Source organism: the organism of the source record quoted next, unplaced genomic scaffold (assembly GCF_019419815.1).
Source record: "Pyrus x bretschneideri cultivar Hongxiangsu unplaced genomic scaffold, Pyrus_bretschneideri_v1 Contig41, whole genome shotgun sequence".
Lineage (NCBI taxonomy): Eukaryota > Viridiplantae > Streptophyta > Magnoliopsida > Rosales > Rosaceae > Pyrus > Pyrus x bretschneideri.
In genome coordinates this window covers 255,552-272,262 of record NW_025999735.1, presented here as the reverse complement: position 1 = coordinate 272,262, position 16,711 = coordinate 255,552, and the positions used below count along the sequence as shown (strand labels likewise).

Genomic DNA, 16,711 nt, shown 5'->3' with positions numbered 1-16,711 from the left:
ATAATGTATTATCCTTAATGGCGTTCAATCCCTTTTCCAGTTTATACCCTATAAAACCCCCCACCCATTGTGCCATTCTGTCATCCTAGTCTTTTCATTTCAGTTTTCACAACCAAACTTAGCACTTGGAAATTTTAAACTGTGCATTAAGCCATCGCAGGATCATGGGTTCTCAACAGCCTGTCCTTGTTTCCCTTGGTTTAAAGGGCACGGTCCTAGAAAACGAGGGAAAGTCCTACACAAATGGGGCATTGTGGAATATCATAAGGGAAAGTGGTGGAGTGGTTGTGAGGAACAAGAGTTCGCCAAGAAGAAGGATCTTGAAGAAGAAGAAGAAGACGGGGACACGCCTACAAAGTGCAGGAAGGCGCAGCAATAATATTGGAATCAAAAGAAGGGTGAAAACTTTGAAGAGACTGATTCCAAACGGTGATGATTCGATGGGGTTGGATGGACTTTTCAGAGACACAGCTGATTACATTTTATCCTTGCAAACTAGAGTCAGGCTCATGCAGATGATGGTTCAAGCATTCGCAGCAGGTTCTGATCTGCAGTGATTGCTCAAAATTCATTTGTGTAAATTAGAGAGTAGTATTCTTTATTTTTTATTTATTTAAAATGATCTTCTTTCTTCTTCTTTACTTTTCTTCTGTTTTTCTTGTGATTTATAGTAATAGAGGTTTGTTTGGAAAGACCAGATACATGCTCTAGCTGTCTGCAGTTTATAACAGAGCTTGATCATTTTATGTTTAATTGTGTTAAAAATAGTAACTTGAGTTGATCATTGCGTAAGTGGTTTAGTGAATGTAGTTTACATTTATTTATGAATCTGAATTTTGCCTTATCTGCTTACATATATGTTTGTATTCTATGGGAAGTTTGGGAAATGAGAAACACTCTTTTTAGCTTCTCACATATTCATTCTAAAAAGTATGTGAGAAGTAAAAAAGAAGGACTAGGATTCTCTCCCCTCCTCTTTCCATCCTCTTCCATCCCCTCCTCTCATATTCTCTTATTTTGTCTTTTTCTTATTATAAAAAATTAATATAAGATTTTGATGTGGCTTAACCGTGACCGTTCAAATATGAGGGGAGGGAAAAAAGAGGGGAGAGAATACTACTCCAAAAAAAAAAGTGTAAAAATCATGAAGATAGAAGATCTATAAAATGACCATGAAGAAAAACTCTCTCTTCCAGTTCGACAATTTTCGTAGGGATTGAAAGGGATTAATTTTCTTCATTGGTAATTCAACTTCTACCTTCACTTGGACCCAAAATACAAGTGGACACCCAAGTGGACCTCTCAATTTTGAACGTTAACATAATCACGATAGTAAATATTAATCTGATCCGTGTTAGAACGACACTCTACTTATCATTTTATTACTCAAGATATATAGTACACTTGCAATTATCACAAAATGATCCAATGGCCACTCATTATAGCCTAGTCGTGCGGGTTATTATTATGGGATAAGGATCCTCTTCGGATCCTTTTTGTGGGGATTCTAGGGATCCTCATATTCTAGCCGTTCATCGTATATTGTGCGACCAATTTTCGTCAGGTACTGTTTTCATTCATCGTATATAGTGTGACCAGTTTTGGTCAGGTAATATTTGTGTTTAATTTTAAATAAAAACATTCAAATGATTTCTGACTGCACGATATACAATGAATGATTAAGATGTGAAGATCTCTAGAATTCCCACATTTGGATCCGAAGGGGATCTAAATCCACCAGAGATAAGCCCTTAGAGTAACTCCACCGTGGGAGTTTGCTCAGGGGATAGGCCAGGAAAAAGGGGCCGAGAGCCCGGCTTTATTGGTCTAGCGTGGGGAACCCGATGGACAATGGAGGTCCGAGCATCAGGCCTGTGAGGAATCGCCAGCCCGCAAGCCTGAAGTAGATTTGACTCAGGGCTGATGTCATCCAGGCATCAGCGCGTGCCCCTTACTTGCGCATGGGGGCACGTCGCCCGACACGGTTTCAGCGCCTGGGGCCCACGTCACAGTTTCAAAAAGTTACCGTTGGGAAGCCACGTGGCTTCCCATGGTCCGTTGGATCTCAACGGCTATATAATGTGGACCGTCCGATTTTCAACGATAAAAAATATTAAAAAAATCTTATTTACCATCAACCGTTAGATCTGAGATCAATGGTTGATATTATTCTTCTTTATAAAAAAATAAAAAAATAGTTTTAAAATTTAGAAATGTTACCGTTATGCCACGTGGCATAATCTAGAGTGTTGGAATTCAATTCTTTTTTAAATCCAACGGCAGAGATTAATTAGTTGAATAAAAAAATTTAAAAAAATTGTAAAAAATGAATAAAAATCCAAATACCTTCTCATTATTATCTACCTTACACCACAATTTCATATTTTCTCAACTACTTTCAACCACATTCCTATCTTTCTCTCAAAGTTTCAATCCAATTTTTTTTAACAAAATGACTACTGATGCAGGTACAAATTGGACACTTCTTGAAGATATTGTGTTGTGTACTAGCTGGGTTGAAGTTACTCATAGTTCACTTACGGGTAATGAGATGCAGTTGCGAGAAATGTGGAGTCTTATTCATACCAATTATCTTGAGAAAATGGGTGGGAAAAGAACCAAAGAATCGATGTCCAGTCGTTTGAAATTACTTAGCCAATCGTTTAGTACGTGGAGAGACATCTTGGCACAAGCCAATAATAATATTCGAAGTGGGGAAAATTACGTGGTTCAAGTAACAATATATTATTTATTTGTTTGTATTATTTATTTGTTACCTACTTTCATTATAATTATTTGTTTGTATTATTTATTTGTTACCTACTTTCATTATAATTATTTATTATCCCGCATTGTGTAGCAAATTCAAGCACAAGCTTGGTATGGTGCCAAAACCAAAACCAAAAATAAATCATTCAACCGGTGGGAATGTTGGAAAATTGTCAAAGATTGTCCTAAATTCAAAGTTTTGCATGTCGGTCCAGAAGTTTTCATGAACAGCACCCCTCTACACTCTACACCTGATCATGGTTCGCATGTTCATGAAGATGAAGCAGAAGAAGTGCTCGAAACGCCCCCCCTGAACAAGCATCGGGATCGACCCATTATCCAATTAGGCCTGAAGGTAAGAAGGCTTCAAAGAGAAAAGGGAGTGCTTCGAAGAATGATTATGCAAAGTATATGGAACAACTTGCTCGCCAAGGTGAATTGACTTTGGCGTGGGAAATGGCGAAATTTAAGGCTGATAAGGCTAGAGAGGAGGCAAATGATGCAGTTGTTGAGAGAGCATTTCAAGCTAATGAGAGAGAATGAGAGCTACTTAGGCAAGAAAGGGAACAGGTTAAAGAAGAAAGAATGACTCAACGAGATCGTGACATTATGAACACGTCTTTAGAAGGGAAGTCTCCAAATTCTAAATATTTTTGGAAGTCGGAGAAAGCGGATGTGGTCCGAATGAGGCGTGCAAGAGAAGCAAGAGCAAGAGGAGATGGTCCTAACACGACAAGAGAAGATCATCTTAGCACCACAAATTGGTTAAGTGATGCTGAATAGAGTAGTTTTTGTAATCAGAGCCCATAATTTTCCAATCACTTTGGGTTGTAATTTCTTATTTATTGAATAGAGTACTTTATGTTGTTTCCAATTATTGATTTTAGTACTTTATTTAATTTGATAATTTATTTATACTAAGAGAATCTTTATTCAAAAGACATTTAAACACACCAAATAAAATTACATAAACATACCAAATAACAAAAAACTCACTAAATGAACTAAAAGAAACACACCAAAAAAAATTAAATAAACACACCAAAAAAAAAAACAAAAAACAAAAAAAAACAAACACACTAAATGAACTAAAGTATCTTGAGCTTGTTTCAATTCCCATTGGTACTCTATCAAATCAATTTGTCGAGCATTGTGCATATATGGCATTTGAAGTGTAGTATATCGTTGAATGATCAATTCATTGTAACGTCCATCCATTTCTAATGGCTCATGTTGCATGGGTTCTTTGGTGGCGTCATGAGCACAATATATACGTGTTCTTAAATTGTTCATCGTGTCTGGCTCATATTCATCAACGGCATCATAATCATACTCATCTTCCACAATCATATTGTGAAGAATGATGCACGTCATTATGATGGATCGAAGCGACTCTACATCAAACAATCTGGCAGCACCTCTGACGATCGCCCAGTGAGCTTGGAGGATACCAAAACAATGCTTCACATCCTTCCTGCACCCCTCTTGACAACTTGCAAAGTGTTTTTCCTTTGCATTTCGCGGACATGGCACTGTTTTAACAAACGTTAACCACATTGGGTAAATGTCGTATGCTAGGTAGTATGGCCCGTCGTACATATGTCCGTTGACGCAATACGTGACTTTTGGTGCCTTTCCTTGCAGGACATTGTTGAACACTAGGGATTGGGCAAGGACGTTGAGGTTATTTTGAGCTCCCGGAACCCTGAAAAAGGCATGCCAAATCCATGTATCAAAAGATGTCATCGCCTCCAAAATGATATTTTTTGCTCCTTTTCTGTCCCCATAAGCGCCTTGCCATGCACTTGGAAAATTTTTCCACATCCAGTGCGTACAATCGATGCTTCCAATCATCCCAGGAAAACCTCGCATCTCGCCCTTCTTCAGAAGCCTTTGCAAGTACATGTCAGTAGGTTTCCGGAGGTACTATGCGGTGTAGATAGATTCGATTGCTCTGCAAAACCTCATCAGGGACTCAAGAATGGTTGATTTCCCCATCCTCGTTATCTCATCCACTTGGTTTGCAGATACTCCATATGCAAGCATCCGCAAGGCAGCAATAATTTTTTGCTGTGGAATGAGACCCATAGCACCAAAAGCATCATTCTTTTGCACAATGTAAGAATCATGGTTGCAAACAGCAATCATGATTTTGTTAAACAAATTTCGTTCCATTCTAAAACGACGTCTAAAGTACGTATCAGGGAATGGACTATTATGGACAAAATAATCTTCCAAGAGTTCCGTACCTCGTCGTTCTTGCTTCTATCAAGGTTTTTGGAACGGCTGGGCCTGTAAATCTGGCCCACAACTTGGATGACTCGACGGGAATGTGAGGCTCTTGCCATTCTTGCTTCGTCATCTCTCCTTCTACGCTCCTCATCCTCTTCCCTCTCATTTTGGGCCACCTGAAGATTAAATATTCCTTCTGATTAGTTAAACAATTCTTCCTCTTGCTGATCGATTTCCCACATCATCTTTAAGGAAGAAGAAGACATTGTAAGAAAGAAGCAGAAACTATGAATAATAATAGAGATTTTGGTGAAGAATGAAGCAGAAACTATGAATAATGATAGAGATCTTGAGAAAATTGGTGTGAGATTTGTGAGGATGGATGGTGGATTATATGGAAGATTCAGAAAGGATTAGGTTATAGATAATGCCTCGCGGTATGTCGTCATTTGTTAAAAATCTGATGGAAATCTATCCTCAAAAATTGTAAACAGATTATGACACATGACGTGACGTGATTGGTTAATAATCTTATCGGAAATCCATCACCAATAGTTGTATTTTTAGATAATGAGACGTGGCACAACGAGTACGATTAAAAATCTTATCAGAAATCCATCACCAATAATTGTCTTTTTCGGATTTTATAACAAGTGACGCAATAAGAATGATTAAAAATCTTATCCGAAATTACAAATAAAATTATTTTGTATTATTTTATAACTTTTCGGATAATGACACGTGACGCAATGAGAACGATTAAAAATTTTATCCAAAATTACAAATAAAATTATTTTGTATTATTTTATAAAATAAAAAAATACTAATATTTTATTACCTATTACCAGGGTTATTGAAGTGCAACGGTAGAGATGCAAAAGACGATTACTGTTCATTAAAGGTAATTAATGTTCACTGGATGGATAGCATAGTATATTACCTGAGGGAAAAGTTCCCACACTAAAACTGCTCTTATGTGCCATAAACGGGCCGTAAAGGACCAATATACTTTCAACCTCCGTGCTCGGCCTCTATAGTAGGATAAGTGGGGTAATTTGTAAATAAGAGTGTGTGGTGCTCAAATAAATATGGCGTTCACAAATCATTTAGGTGCAAACATAATTTCTCTATGTGGAATATCGATCCAAAGTAAAGTTGGGACAAGATTTGCTACGGGCAGTCTTATCCATGCTATTTTATCTATCTTTGCGAGTTGGGTTGGCATTTAGCAATATGCATCAATAAAATAACAAACTTCATAATTTTGTCACAGTAAATGCTTTGCATTAACTAAAAAAATTATAATAAAAAAATCGCATTAACTAAAGCTTATGGGATTAATCATAAATAGGTGACTTGAAACATGTAATTCTACTGTTATTTTAACCAGATAAAATATATACTTATCTATCTATATATGTGAGTTAGAATTCAAGATGCATATTTTTGGCACCTATTTTGTAAGATTCACTTCGTAATATTATTTTAACGATCTGAATTATCTATATTTTTATTACGTCATTCATAGATCATCTTTGTAAAAAATTAAACAACTCCAAAACTATTAAAATATTTATTTATAATGAAGAAAATAAATGATACGGTTCTACAAAAAAAGACTAAACTTCATCCAACATTCATACGGCATCATATTTCTATCTTTGTTTGGTTAGTGCATCATTGAAGCCTTTCCGAAAGTTCTACTAGAGCACATTCTTGGAGATTGCTGATCAAAGAATTACCCATCTCATTCACAAATATCTAACATATAGGTGTGTGTGTATATATATATACATATACTTGACATGATATTTGAGAAAATACCTAAAAGATAAACAGTTTATATCATTAAAATACATTACAAATTAGGCCTCACAAAAATATGTGTCAAAAGCGTATCCCCAAATCCCATATATCTTATTTATATGCTTAAATATAGTATTATTTTGGAAAATTGATTTTGGTAGCCATCTTATAAAGTCACCAATAAAAAATAATCTTCCTCCTAACCTGCACCAGTCTTCAACCATATACAATATTGATAGTATTATCGAGCTGATTGTAAATTGATATATAATAGTATATTGAGAATATTATCGCCAAAGAGAACTAGAAGTGATTACTGTATTTGCAATGTGAAATGGACTGAACACGATTAGTTCGATGAACCACGACGATGGAATACAACATGTGTTTAGTTGAGTGAAACAAAATGGGATATAATGTTGAGACCGGCCGACAAATGGCTGAGCAACTTGGGTTTCCCAATTTCACAATTTAGGACACAAAAGGTACGTCGGCCGGCACCAACCAAATTAGTACAAAGACGAAAAGATGTCAGCTGCTGCCATCTGCCATTATGTTATGCATGCATGTGAATCAGCTTTGGGGGGCTTCTTTTGGGATCCTGTAATATTTTCCAGATATAGAGTCCGTCGTTCACCAAGGTATGGGGTTCATGGGGCTTTTCCCTTTTGCTTTTTTTCCTTCTCCATGAAATATGCTTACGGGCAGTGGCTTACTTACGTCATGTACAAGGAATGCAATGCATGCTACTATATATCAATCAACAAGTATGCAATGTCATGCTTTGAATTAATGATCCATCTCTTGATTTTATGGATAAATTAGGTTTTCATTCTTCACTTTTAATGTTTTTTTCATAAAAACTCCATATGTGCTTGATTTGTCATAGAATATACCCACATGTCAATACTCAATAGGTCATCTATAGAGACAATTTTTTTAACACTACGGATAGATTTGTTTGAACATTATGGTTACATTCGTGTGTGTGTGTGTGTGTGTATTATATAATATATATATATATAGGTACATTTGTTTGAAACTTTGAAATTTGTGTTATAAACTTTTTATTTAAGTATGATTGTGTAAATCCTAGATTATATTTGATTCTAGTTATTCTTCCCTATTATGACTTGTATTCCTTGCAGGAGAAGTATTTTATCTCTCCCTTATTATTATAAATAAAGGCATTGCGTAGGGGGAATAACACATCATATACACAACCCTACAAACACATCTCTTTCTCTATATTTTCTATGTGCCATCGGCCCCCTCTCTCCTGTCAGTTAAATATAGGCCACAACACGTTATCAGTATGCTCCTACTGTTGCGCTTAGGAATCTAACATGGAAGTTTTCTGCATCAAACCAGTTCATCAACATCATCACGCAATCAGGTTCTTTCAAAACAACGGTTTTTATCTCGATATTTTTGCAATCCTGATAGCATGAACATTCACCATAGTGCATGACCCAACTTTACGTTTTTCGAATTTTAGATTCTACATAAATTGTGTATGCATTATATTTATAATTGTCGAATTATGTGAATTTATATTGCCATGAATTGCATCATATATCTTGTAAATAATATTTCGGAAAATAATATCGGTGATAGGCCCAAACTAAACTCTTGTTTAGTTAACTACCATTAATCACGATTCTCTACTTCAACTTCTTAATCCCTCACAAAAATTTTATGACCAACATTTATTTACCAAAACATAAGGTTAAATCTCAAATTATTTACCAAATTCCTTTTCTTAGTTCAATTTCTCAACAAAAAAGATTTGTCTCGATTATTTAAGGTTGCATCTAACCCTTGTTAGACTGCCTACGTACCCTTGAGCTGTATCAAGCCTTTTGTAGTTCACATTTCACAACCGTAGATCAATGGCAATAAAATAAAATAACAATTCAATATAAATCACCTATATTATAGTCACTCGTACGTAAATCATGACACCCGTCGTCACAATGAGACCACTAAGCTTCTTGAAATGTCAACCACACTCTAAGATAAGTGGCACGCTAGAAACTCAGTTTAGTTGACTAAAAAAATCAACCATCGAACAAGATCGAGGATAGGGTTCACAACCCTCTCAAAGTCCACATTATAGTTCTAGAATAATATACTTAAAGTCTCACTACGATCTGACGGTCGAATTTCCGCCAATCACAAAATCAAGTAGCAGTCAACTTTTGGTTTTACAAACTTAGAAATCCAATACAGGAAGATCCGCATGTCGGATTCCCGATCCATAAGTTTCTAATGTTCTTAGATATTATATTCTACTACCTATTTAAGTTTGGTGTCGATCCAATGGTTGGATCGTCAAATCATATAATGTGTAAGTGACAATCGCTATCAAAACTATAGTTATACGATGAGATTTCGTCAATCGAACGTCACATATGGAATTAGGGTATCCAAATTAGTCTAGGAAGGGTAGGTGGGGTCTCGGCCCACGCGGCGGCCGGCCGCCCCGATTTGCCGAAAAATTCAACTATTTCCAAAAATTACCAAATTTCACAAAAATGAAGATCTCAATGAATAAAGCAAGTTTTATACATGTGGCCAAGTTCAATTTGGCCAAGAAAAGGCCCAATTCCCATGAACTCACCAGGAACCCTAGAAATGAGTGGCTTCAATCTGTCACCTCTGGTGCTCCACCACCCCTATAGTTGTTTGGGCTTTGTTCCAAGCCTCAAGAGGATGCTATAGGTGGTGATGATCAAAGGAAATTGTTTCAAAATTGGGAAGATCAACAGCAAGAACTCCCGCACCCACCGGTACAGTCTTCCCGAATTTCAAGCCAAATATCTTTGATTTTTGGGGTGTAATAGGAAGAGGAAATGATGGGGAATGTTTTCCCAATGGTTAGGTGACGTGGTTCGCCAAAAAAAAACTGACAGAAAACCATCGGAATTGGTTGTGGGAACCGAGTCGGGTCATGAGTCGAAGGAGATCCGGGTTCCCTTCCTCCTATCTTCTCTCATTTCCCCTCCCTTCTTCCCTTTCTGATTGGGCAACCTCCCTCCCCTTCTTCTCTTCTTTCCCTCCTCTCTCACGCTGCCATTTGGCAGCTTCTAATCCCTTTTTAAAAATTAAAAAAATAAAATAAAATAAAATAAACCTCAAATTTCTTCGTTTCAACTCCGATTCACAAACGGTGACCTACACCTTCATAGGGTCGAGCTTTATCCAATTTTATCAAGAAATACAATAAAATATATACGAGGATAAAATACATCCTCACATAATTACATTAAACAAACTAGGGCATTTTAATCATTTTCACTTAACGATAAATTTTACTACATAAATTATAATAATTTCCAGAAACAAAACTTTTAAAAGTTCTCAATTCAACTTTACATAACCATAAATCGATTTATTTTCGATTTTTCTCCACATATTCATATATTTAAATTTTTAGGGTATTACATATCTACTCATGCATTAAATTATATGTTGAATTAATTTGAAAAAAAAAAAAAAGGATTCGTAAAACCCTAACATCGCCAGCTACATGATGTGCCACCGTGCAAGCAGCCAACAGCCTGCGTCGGCTTGGTGAACCCAACCCAACAACAGATTAAAAGGTAGCAAGCCCAGAACCAAACGGTGCGTTTTAGGCATCATCGTCCCCATCTGAAACCCTCAGCTTGAAGCCTAAGTCTCCCCCGTCTATTTTTCCAACGAAAACACAACCGGCAGTTGTGTGAATTGGACAAAACTCATCATTTTCACCAATAATTTTTGAAATTCTAGAAGAATTTCGTGAGTTTTTCGTAGGATTCACTCGAATCCCTTCGGTTCTCATTGCCCCCGACGTTGAGGTTCAACCTCCATCATCAAATCTTGGTTCTCCAATGAACCACAGATTGCACCAACCATGAAACACCGCCTAAAGCGGCATTGTTGACCATCTCTGGCGGATCACCACACCTAGTGTCGTTGGGGTAGCCTGAAGATACAAACCCGAGCCCTAACGGGCCTCAAATTCCTTTAGTCCATCTCGCACATCACCATTTTATTGGGTCTTCTTGTGCCTATCAGCTTGATTCACATCACCAGCCCTTTGGGCTTTGGTGATAACCTAGCCTGAGAACCAGTTGAGCCATTTTGAGCTATTGCCGTATCTCCCATACACCACGTCACACATAATCACAGCCTATGCTGGTGTATGTATATCTGTGCAGCATCGGATCCCAGCACACGCGGGTGTTGTGGTTTTACTGCGCTGCGACACACCAGATCCTAGCCTCGCTAAGGTATCCGTGCTCCCTACCGCACATGATCAGCGCCTTGTCTGGGCTTATGCTTGGGGCCCAGCCTTTTTGCAGCCCGTTTTTCTACCTTGGGCCTGCAACTCAAATTTATTTTGGGGACTGATCAGCCCATGCCTAACCCCAGCCCAGTTTTTGGGCCTGGACCTCACAGTTCTCAATTTACTCAGCCCACCCATGGGCTTTGGCCCTATTATTTTGGGCCCCGAGTTTAAATGCTTATTTTTTTAGGCCCTATGTGGGTCCAAAATGTGAAGCTCCACCTCACTGCAAAGAATTTGCGTCCCGATATTGAAGATGAGACGGATAACCCGGTTGAAAAAGTTGAGAAAGCTAATGCTCTGATCTTCATCCGAATACATATTCATGACACACTGCAACCCAAGTACCTTGCTGAGAAGGATCCACGAGCACTCTGGGTTACTTTGGTTGATCGTTTTGATCACCAAAATGACATATTCTTGCCTGAAGCAAGACATGACTGGCAGCATTTGTGCTTTAAGTCTGTGAATGAATATAATTATGAAGTTTATCGAATCCGATCACTTCTTAAGCTTTGTAATGAGAACTTGACCGAAGATGATCTTCTGGAGAAGACCTATTCGCACTTCTCTGCTATTAATATTGTCCTGCAGCAATAATCTAAGGCTCAAAAGTTCACTAAGTTTTCGGATTTGATCTCTATTTTACTTTTCGCTGAAAAACAGAATCAGTTGTTAATGAAAAATCATCAAGCTCGACCTGCTGGGGCGACTGCTGTGCCTGAAGCACATTATAGCATAAACAAACACCCAAAACACCAAAATAGGCATGGTATGGTAGCCAGAAGCCATCTCATGAAGGTCAACAGAGCCAAGACCCATCTAAGGGAGGAAAATGAGCTCAGAAACGCCCTAACCTGACTCCCAAACCCCCAAACTTCAAGAATAAAGGTAAAGCACCTAAAATTATGGATGCAGACATGTGTTATTGTTGTGGTTCAAAGAACCATTGGTCTCGTTTTTGTCGAGCTCCCCAGAAGGTTGTAGCTTAATATTATTCTCGTTGTAAGAAGTTTGAGTCAAACTTTGTGTTTGTGGATGAACCAGAAAGTACCGAGATGGAGGTTTCTGATTTTCAGGAGGATACCACCCCTATGGAAGATTAGAATCTTAGACATAAACTATTTTCTAGTTGAAATTTAGACAATGGGGCTGAATTCCACATAGTGGCCAAACCCCCCTTGTTTTTGGTTAAATTTTCAACAATTTTCTTTTATGTTTGGATTATTTGTTGGTGATTTGTTTTTAAATATTAAGTTTTTAATTAAATACCATCCTTGGATACTTAAATTATTTCGAATGGATATTTTTTTAAGAACTTTTATGCATGTGACTGATTCAAATTAATTTTTATTTCTAGGTATGACTAGTGAGAAAGTTAGTTGTCTGGCAGTTAGTGCAACCACGCACACCGTTTTGTAGGAACGAACCTATTTCGCTAACTTCATACCTAAGAATGCACCTCTGATAACCCTGTCAGAACCATCCAACCTGATCGAATGATACAATAAGGCACATATAATGTTGTCCAATGGTACAATTTTGACTATTGATGAGGCACTATATTCTCCACATTTCGGAAAAACGTTGTTAAGTTTCAAGGACATTAGAGATAATAATTACTACGCTGAAACCTATGTAGAAAATGGAGGTGAATTTCTATGTATCACTTCCTACGAATATGGTCAAAAGTGTATTTTATAGAAGATGGAGTGTATCCCAAGTGGTATGTATACTATGACCATAAGCCCTATAGAAAGCCACTATGTGGCCGGCCCTACCTCTGGGACCGCGCACGAAATTATACTTTGGCACGATCATTTGGGACATCCTGGACAAGCAGCGATGCATCGTATTCTCAAATCATCACACGGCATCCACTAACCCGAAGTTTAGGTTCAATTCAAGGAATCGTATGTCAAACCTGCTCCATGGGAAAAGCTTATTATCCTTTTTATGACAAGATTCATTGGAATCCTTATATTTTCTACGAAGGATTCAGGAGGACATTTGTGGACCGATTCACCCTTCATGCAGACCATTTAGATATTTTATGGTTTTGGTTGACGATTCCACACGTGTGCTCGTTGTCCACAAAGATCGTTGCATTCTCCAAACTGTTGGCTCAGGTTATCAAGTTCGGGGCTCATTACCCTGATTATTCGATTAAATCTATTCAATTGGATAATGCTGAAAAATTTACATCTAAAACTTTTGATGATTATTGCATGTCGATTAGGGTTGAAGTTGAACATCCAGTACCTTATGTTCACAACCAGAACGGCATGGCAGAGGCATTCATTAAGCGCTTACAAATGATTACTTAATCGTTGGTCATATGTACCAAGTTCCTGATCGCTGCTTAGGGCCACGCAATATTGCATGCAACCATGTTGATCCACCTGAGTCTTGTTGCAACCCAACCATATTGCACCCTTCAGTTGGTTACTGGATATGAACCCAACATATCGCATCTGTGTGTTTTTTGTTGTGCGGTCTATGTGCTGATTTCGCCGCCCTTACGTACAAAATAGGGCATCAACGAAGGATGGGAATTTATGTCGGATATGATTCTCATTCGATCATTCGTTACTTAGAACCTTTGACAGGAGATCTGTTTACCGCTCGTTTCAAGGATTGTCACTTCTATGAGACAGTCTTCCCGTTGTTAGAGTAAGATAAGAACATCAACGTTCCTGAAGAACGACATGAATTATCGTGGACGACTCCCACTTTTTCTCATTTCCCCGCATCGCTCAGTCTGAAACTAAATTGCAGCGCATATTAGATCTTCAGAGTATGCCAGATGCTTTCACTGATCTAGTGTGAGTGACAAAATCACATATTCTAGTTGCGAATGTGCCTGCAAAGATGGATGTACCACATGTACGACGGACTTCCTCCTGGAGGCTCAGGTCGCCAGTTTGGCTGATCCACGTACATTAGCGGCTAGCCAAATATATGCCCCTACACAAAAGCATGGCAAACCTCTTGGTTCAAATGATTCATACCCTAAGAAGAGGAAACCCACGACACAGGCACCTAAAGAGCCTATTGTGAATCCGACTGTCACTTACTCATTCTATCCAACTAATGAGGAAATTCTAGATTACGGAAGAGTCCTTGAAGAGACGAATCTATCTCCTGAGAATCGTGAGATTTATGATAGCTTAGATAGCTTAGATGATGTTTGGTGTAGAAATGAGATGATCGTCGACAATGCATTAGCATATGCAGTAGCTACTAAGCTCATGTTGAGCGATGACATTGAACCTCGTTCTGTTAATGAATGTCAACATAGAACTGATTGGTCAATCTGGAAACAAGCAATCAATGTCGAACTCGATTCGCTTGCGAAATGTAAGGTGTTTGGACTTGTAGCTCCTACTCATCCACATGTGAAGCTCATTGGCTACAAATGGGTTTTCATTTGGAAGCGTAATGAGAAGAACGAAATTATGCGTTACAAAGCTCGTTTTGTTGCGCAAGGCTTCTCACGACGTCCTTGAATTGACTGTGATGAAATTTATTTACCCATTATGGATGTGATTACTTTTCACAAACTAATAGTTTGGTAGTTTCCAAAAAACTGAGTATGCCACTGATTGACATAGTAACTGCGTATCTCTATGGAGATCTTGATACAAAAATTTATATGAAAATTCTCGCAAGGCTTACATTGACTGGATCAAATATTTCCAAACCCCGGAACACGCTTTTAATTTAGTTGAGGCGTTCACTCTACGGTTTGAAACAATCCAGAATAATGTGGTATAACCATTTGAGTGAGTTATTGACTAGTCAGGTATATGTGAACAATGAACTATACCCTTGTGTGTTCATTAAGAAGTCATATTCCGATTTTACGATTGTTGCAGTTTATGTTGCGACATGAATCTCTAGGAAAGACTCGATAATGTCTCGATTAAGAGATAGAGCACCGTTCGAATGGAATCTTAGTACATCAACATGTAGACACTAGACTGGTGTTAAAGACATTTTCCACTACCTTAAGGGTACTACGAATTTGGGCTTGTTCTATCCCTACGAATCCTCGAGTGATGCTGCACCCCTTTATCTCGAGTCGATTCTCGCCTTGTTGGTTATGTCGATGCAGGATACATATCTGATCCGCACAAGGTGCGCTCTCAAACGGGTTATGCCTTTACCGTTGGAGGCACTGCAATCTCTTGGAGATCAACTAAACAGACCTTAGTTGCCACTTCATCTAACCATACTCAAGGGGGAGTGTTATAAACTTCTTGTTTAAGTGTGATTGTGTAAATCCTAGATTAGATTTGATTCTAGTTATTCTTCCCTATTAGGACTTGTATGGAGGAGAAGGATTTCTTCTCTCTCTAATTACTATAAATAAAGGCACTGCATAGAGGAATAACACATCCTCTACACAACCCTACAAACACATCTCTCTCTATATTTCCTATGTGCCGCCAGCCCCCTCTCCCCTTTCAGTTAAATACAGGCCACAACAATTTGAACAATTGTTCAATCAAAATATTTTGAAATTCGTACATATATAGAGAATTGTTATTAACATTTCAAAATTTTCATTTTGCACTCCTTACAAGTATATTATTCTTTCTAAATACAGAAAGTTTGGAGCGCAAAATAAGAATTTTAGAGTGCTAACAACAATTTTATATATATAGTATTACAACTCCCGCAATTTTGAAACTCTAAAATAATCCGATTTCAAATTTACTGAATTCGGCATGGGTTTATGAAATTCTAAAATTTTAGTTCAGAAATTTAAAATAATATGCATTTCCGAAACTTTTTGAATTGAAATTGTAATATGTATTTCCGATCCTATCTGACCTAAAATCAGGGGTAGAAGTAGATAGGTGGCGGGCCGATAATTCTAATTTATTTGTTTTATTAATTAATATATTTTCTCGATGGTACATGTTGTAAACAAGAATAAGTATTTTCTTAGCATTAATAGTTTAGTTTGTTGTGCAAATGAGATCTGCATGTCAAATGGCAAGTGAGAAAGGCGAGAACGGAAAGGTACCCAGAATTACTTTTTTTTTTGAAGAGGTTTCTCTCCTGAGCTTAGGATGAGGATCCTCCTGACGAGTTCATCCGAACCATTCAAATTTAATCTAACAGCTTCAAACAAAAGGATTCTCTAAAAGTTATGATAATTATAACCGATGGATTAAATTTGAACGATCTGAATGGATTGGTCAGGAGAATCCCCATCCTGAGCTCAGGAGAGGATCCTCTTCCCTTTTTTTTGGGCTAAGATAGTTTAATTTTTGGGCAACAAATATGGCAAGCAACCCATTAAATTCTGATAACTTGTGCCCATTGATTGTAAAATTTATAACACATTAGCTATTTATAATATTTTTGTGCAGGGGAATACTATCATACAGTTTTTGGAGGAAAAGAATATGAAAATTTTTCAACGGGGTTTGGAGTAATTTCAATTAGGTATGCATGGAACAATATCACCTTTTGTTATTATTCCACTTAAATTATAACATCTATATTAATTTTTATTAATATAATTAAGAAGGCTAAAGTTCATTTCCAGCAAAAACT

The 16,711-nt window shown here is 37.5% G+C and overlaps 1 protein-coding gene across 1 annotated transcript; it reads left to right on the top strand.

Annotated features, from left to right (window-relative positions):
- Positions 1 to 28: 28 nt before the first annotated feature.
- Positions 29 to 835, top strand: LOC103953121 (transcription factor UPBEAT1). Its single transcript, XM_009364855.3, has one exon. The coding sequence runs from the start codon at positions 165 to 167 to the stop codon at positions 555 to 557; it is 393 nt and encodes a 130-aa protein (XP_009363130.2). The 5' UTR covers positions 29 to 164; the 3' UTR covers positions 558 to 835.
- Positions 836 to 16,711: the final 15,876 nt, after the last annotated feature.

What these genes read in the sequence shown, in the direction of transcription:
- LOC103953121 (XM_009364855.3), top strand. Translation starts at nt 165, where the DNA reads ATGGGTTCTCAACAGCCTGTCCTTGTTTCCCTTGGTTTAAAGGGCACG.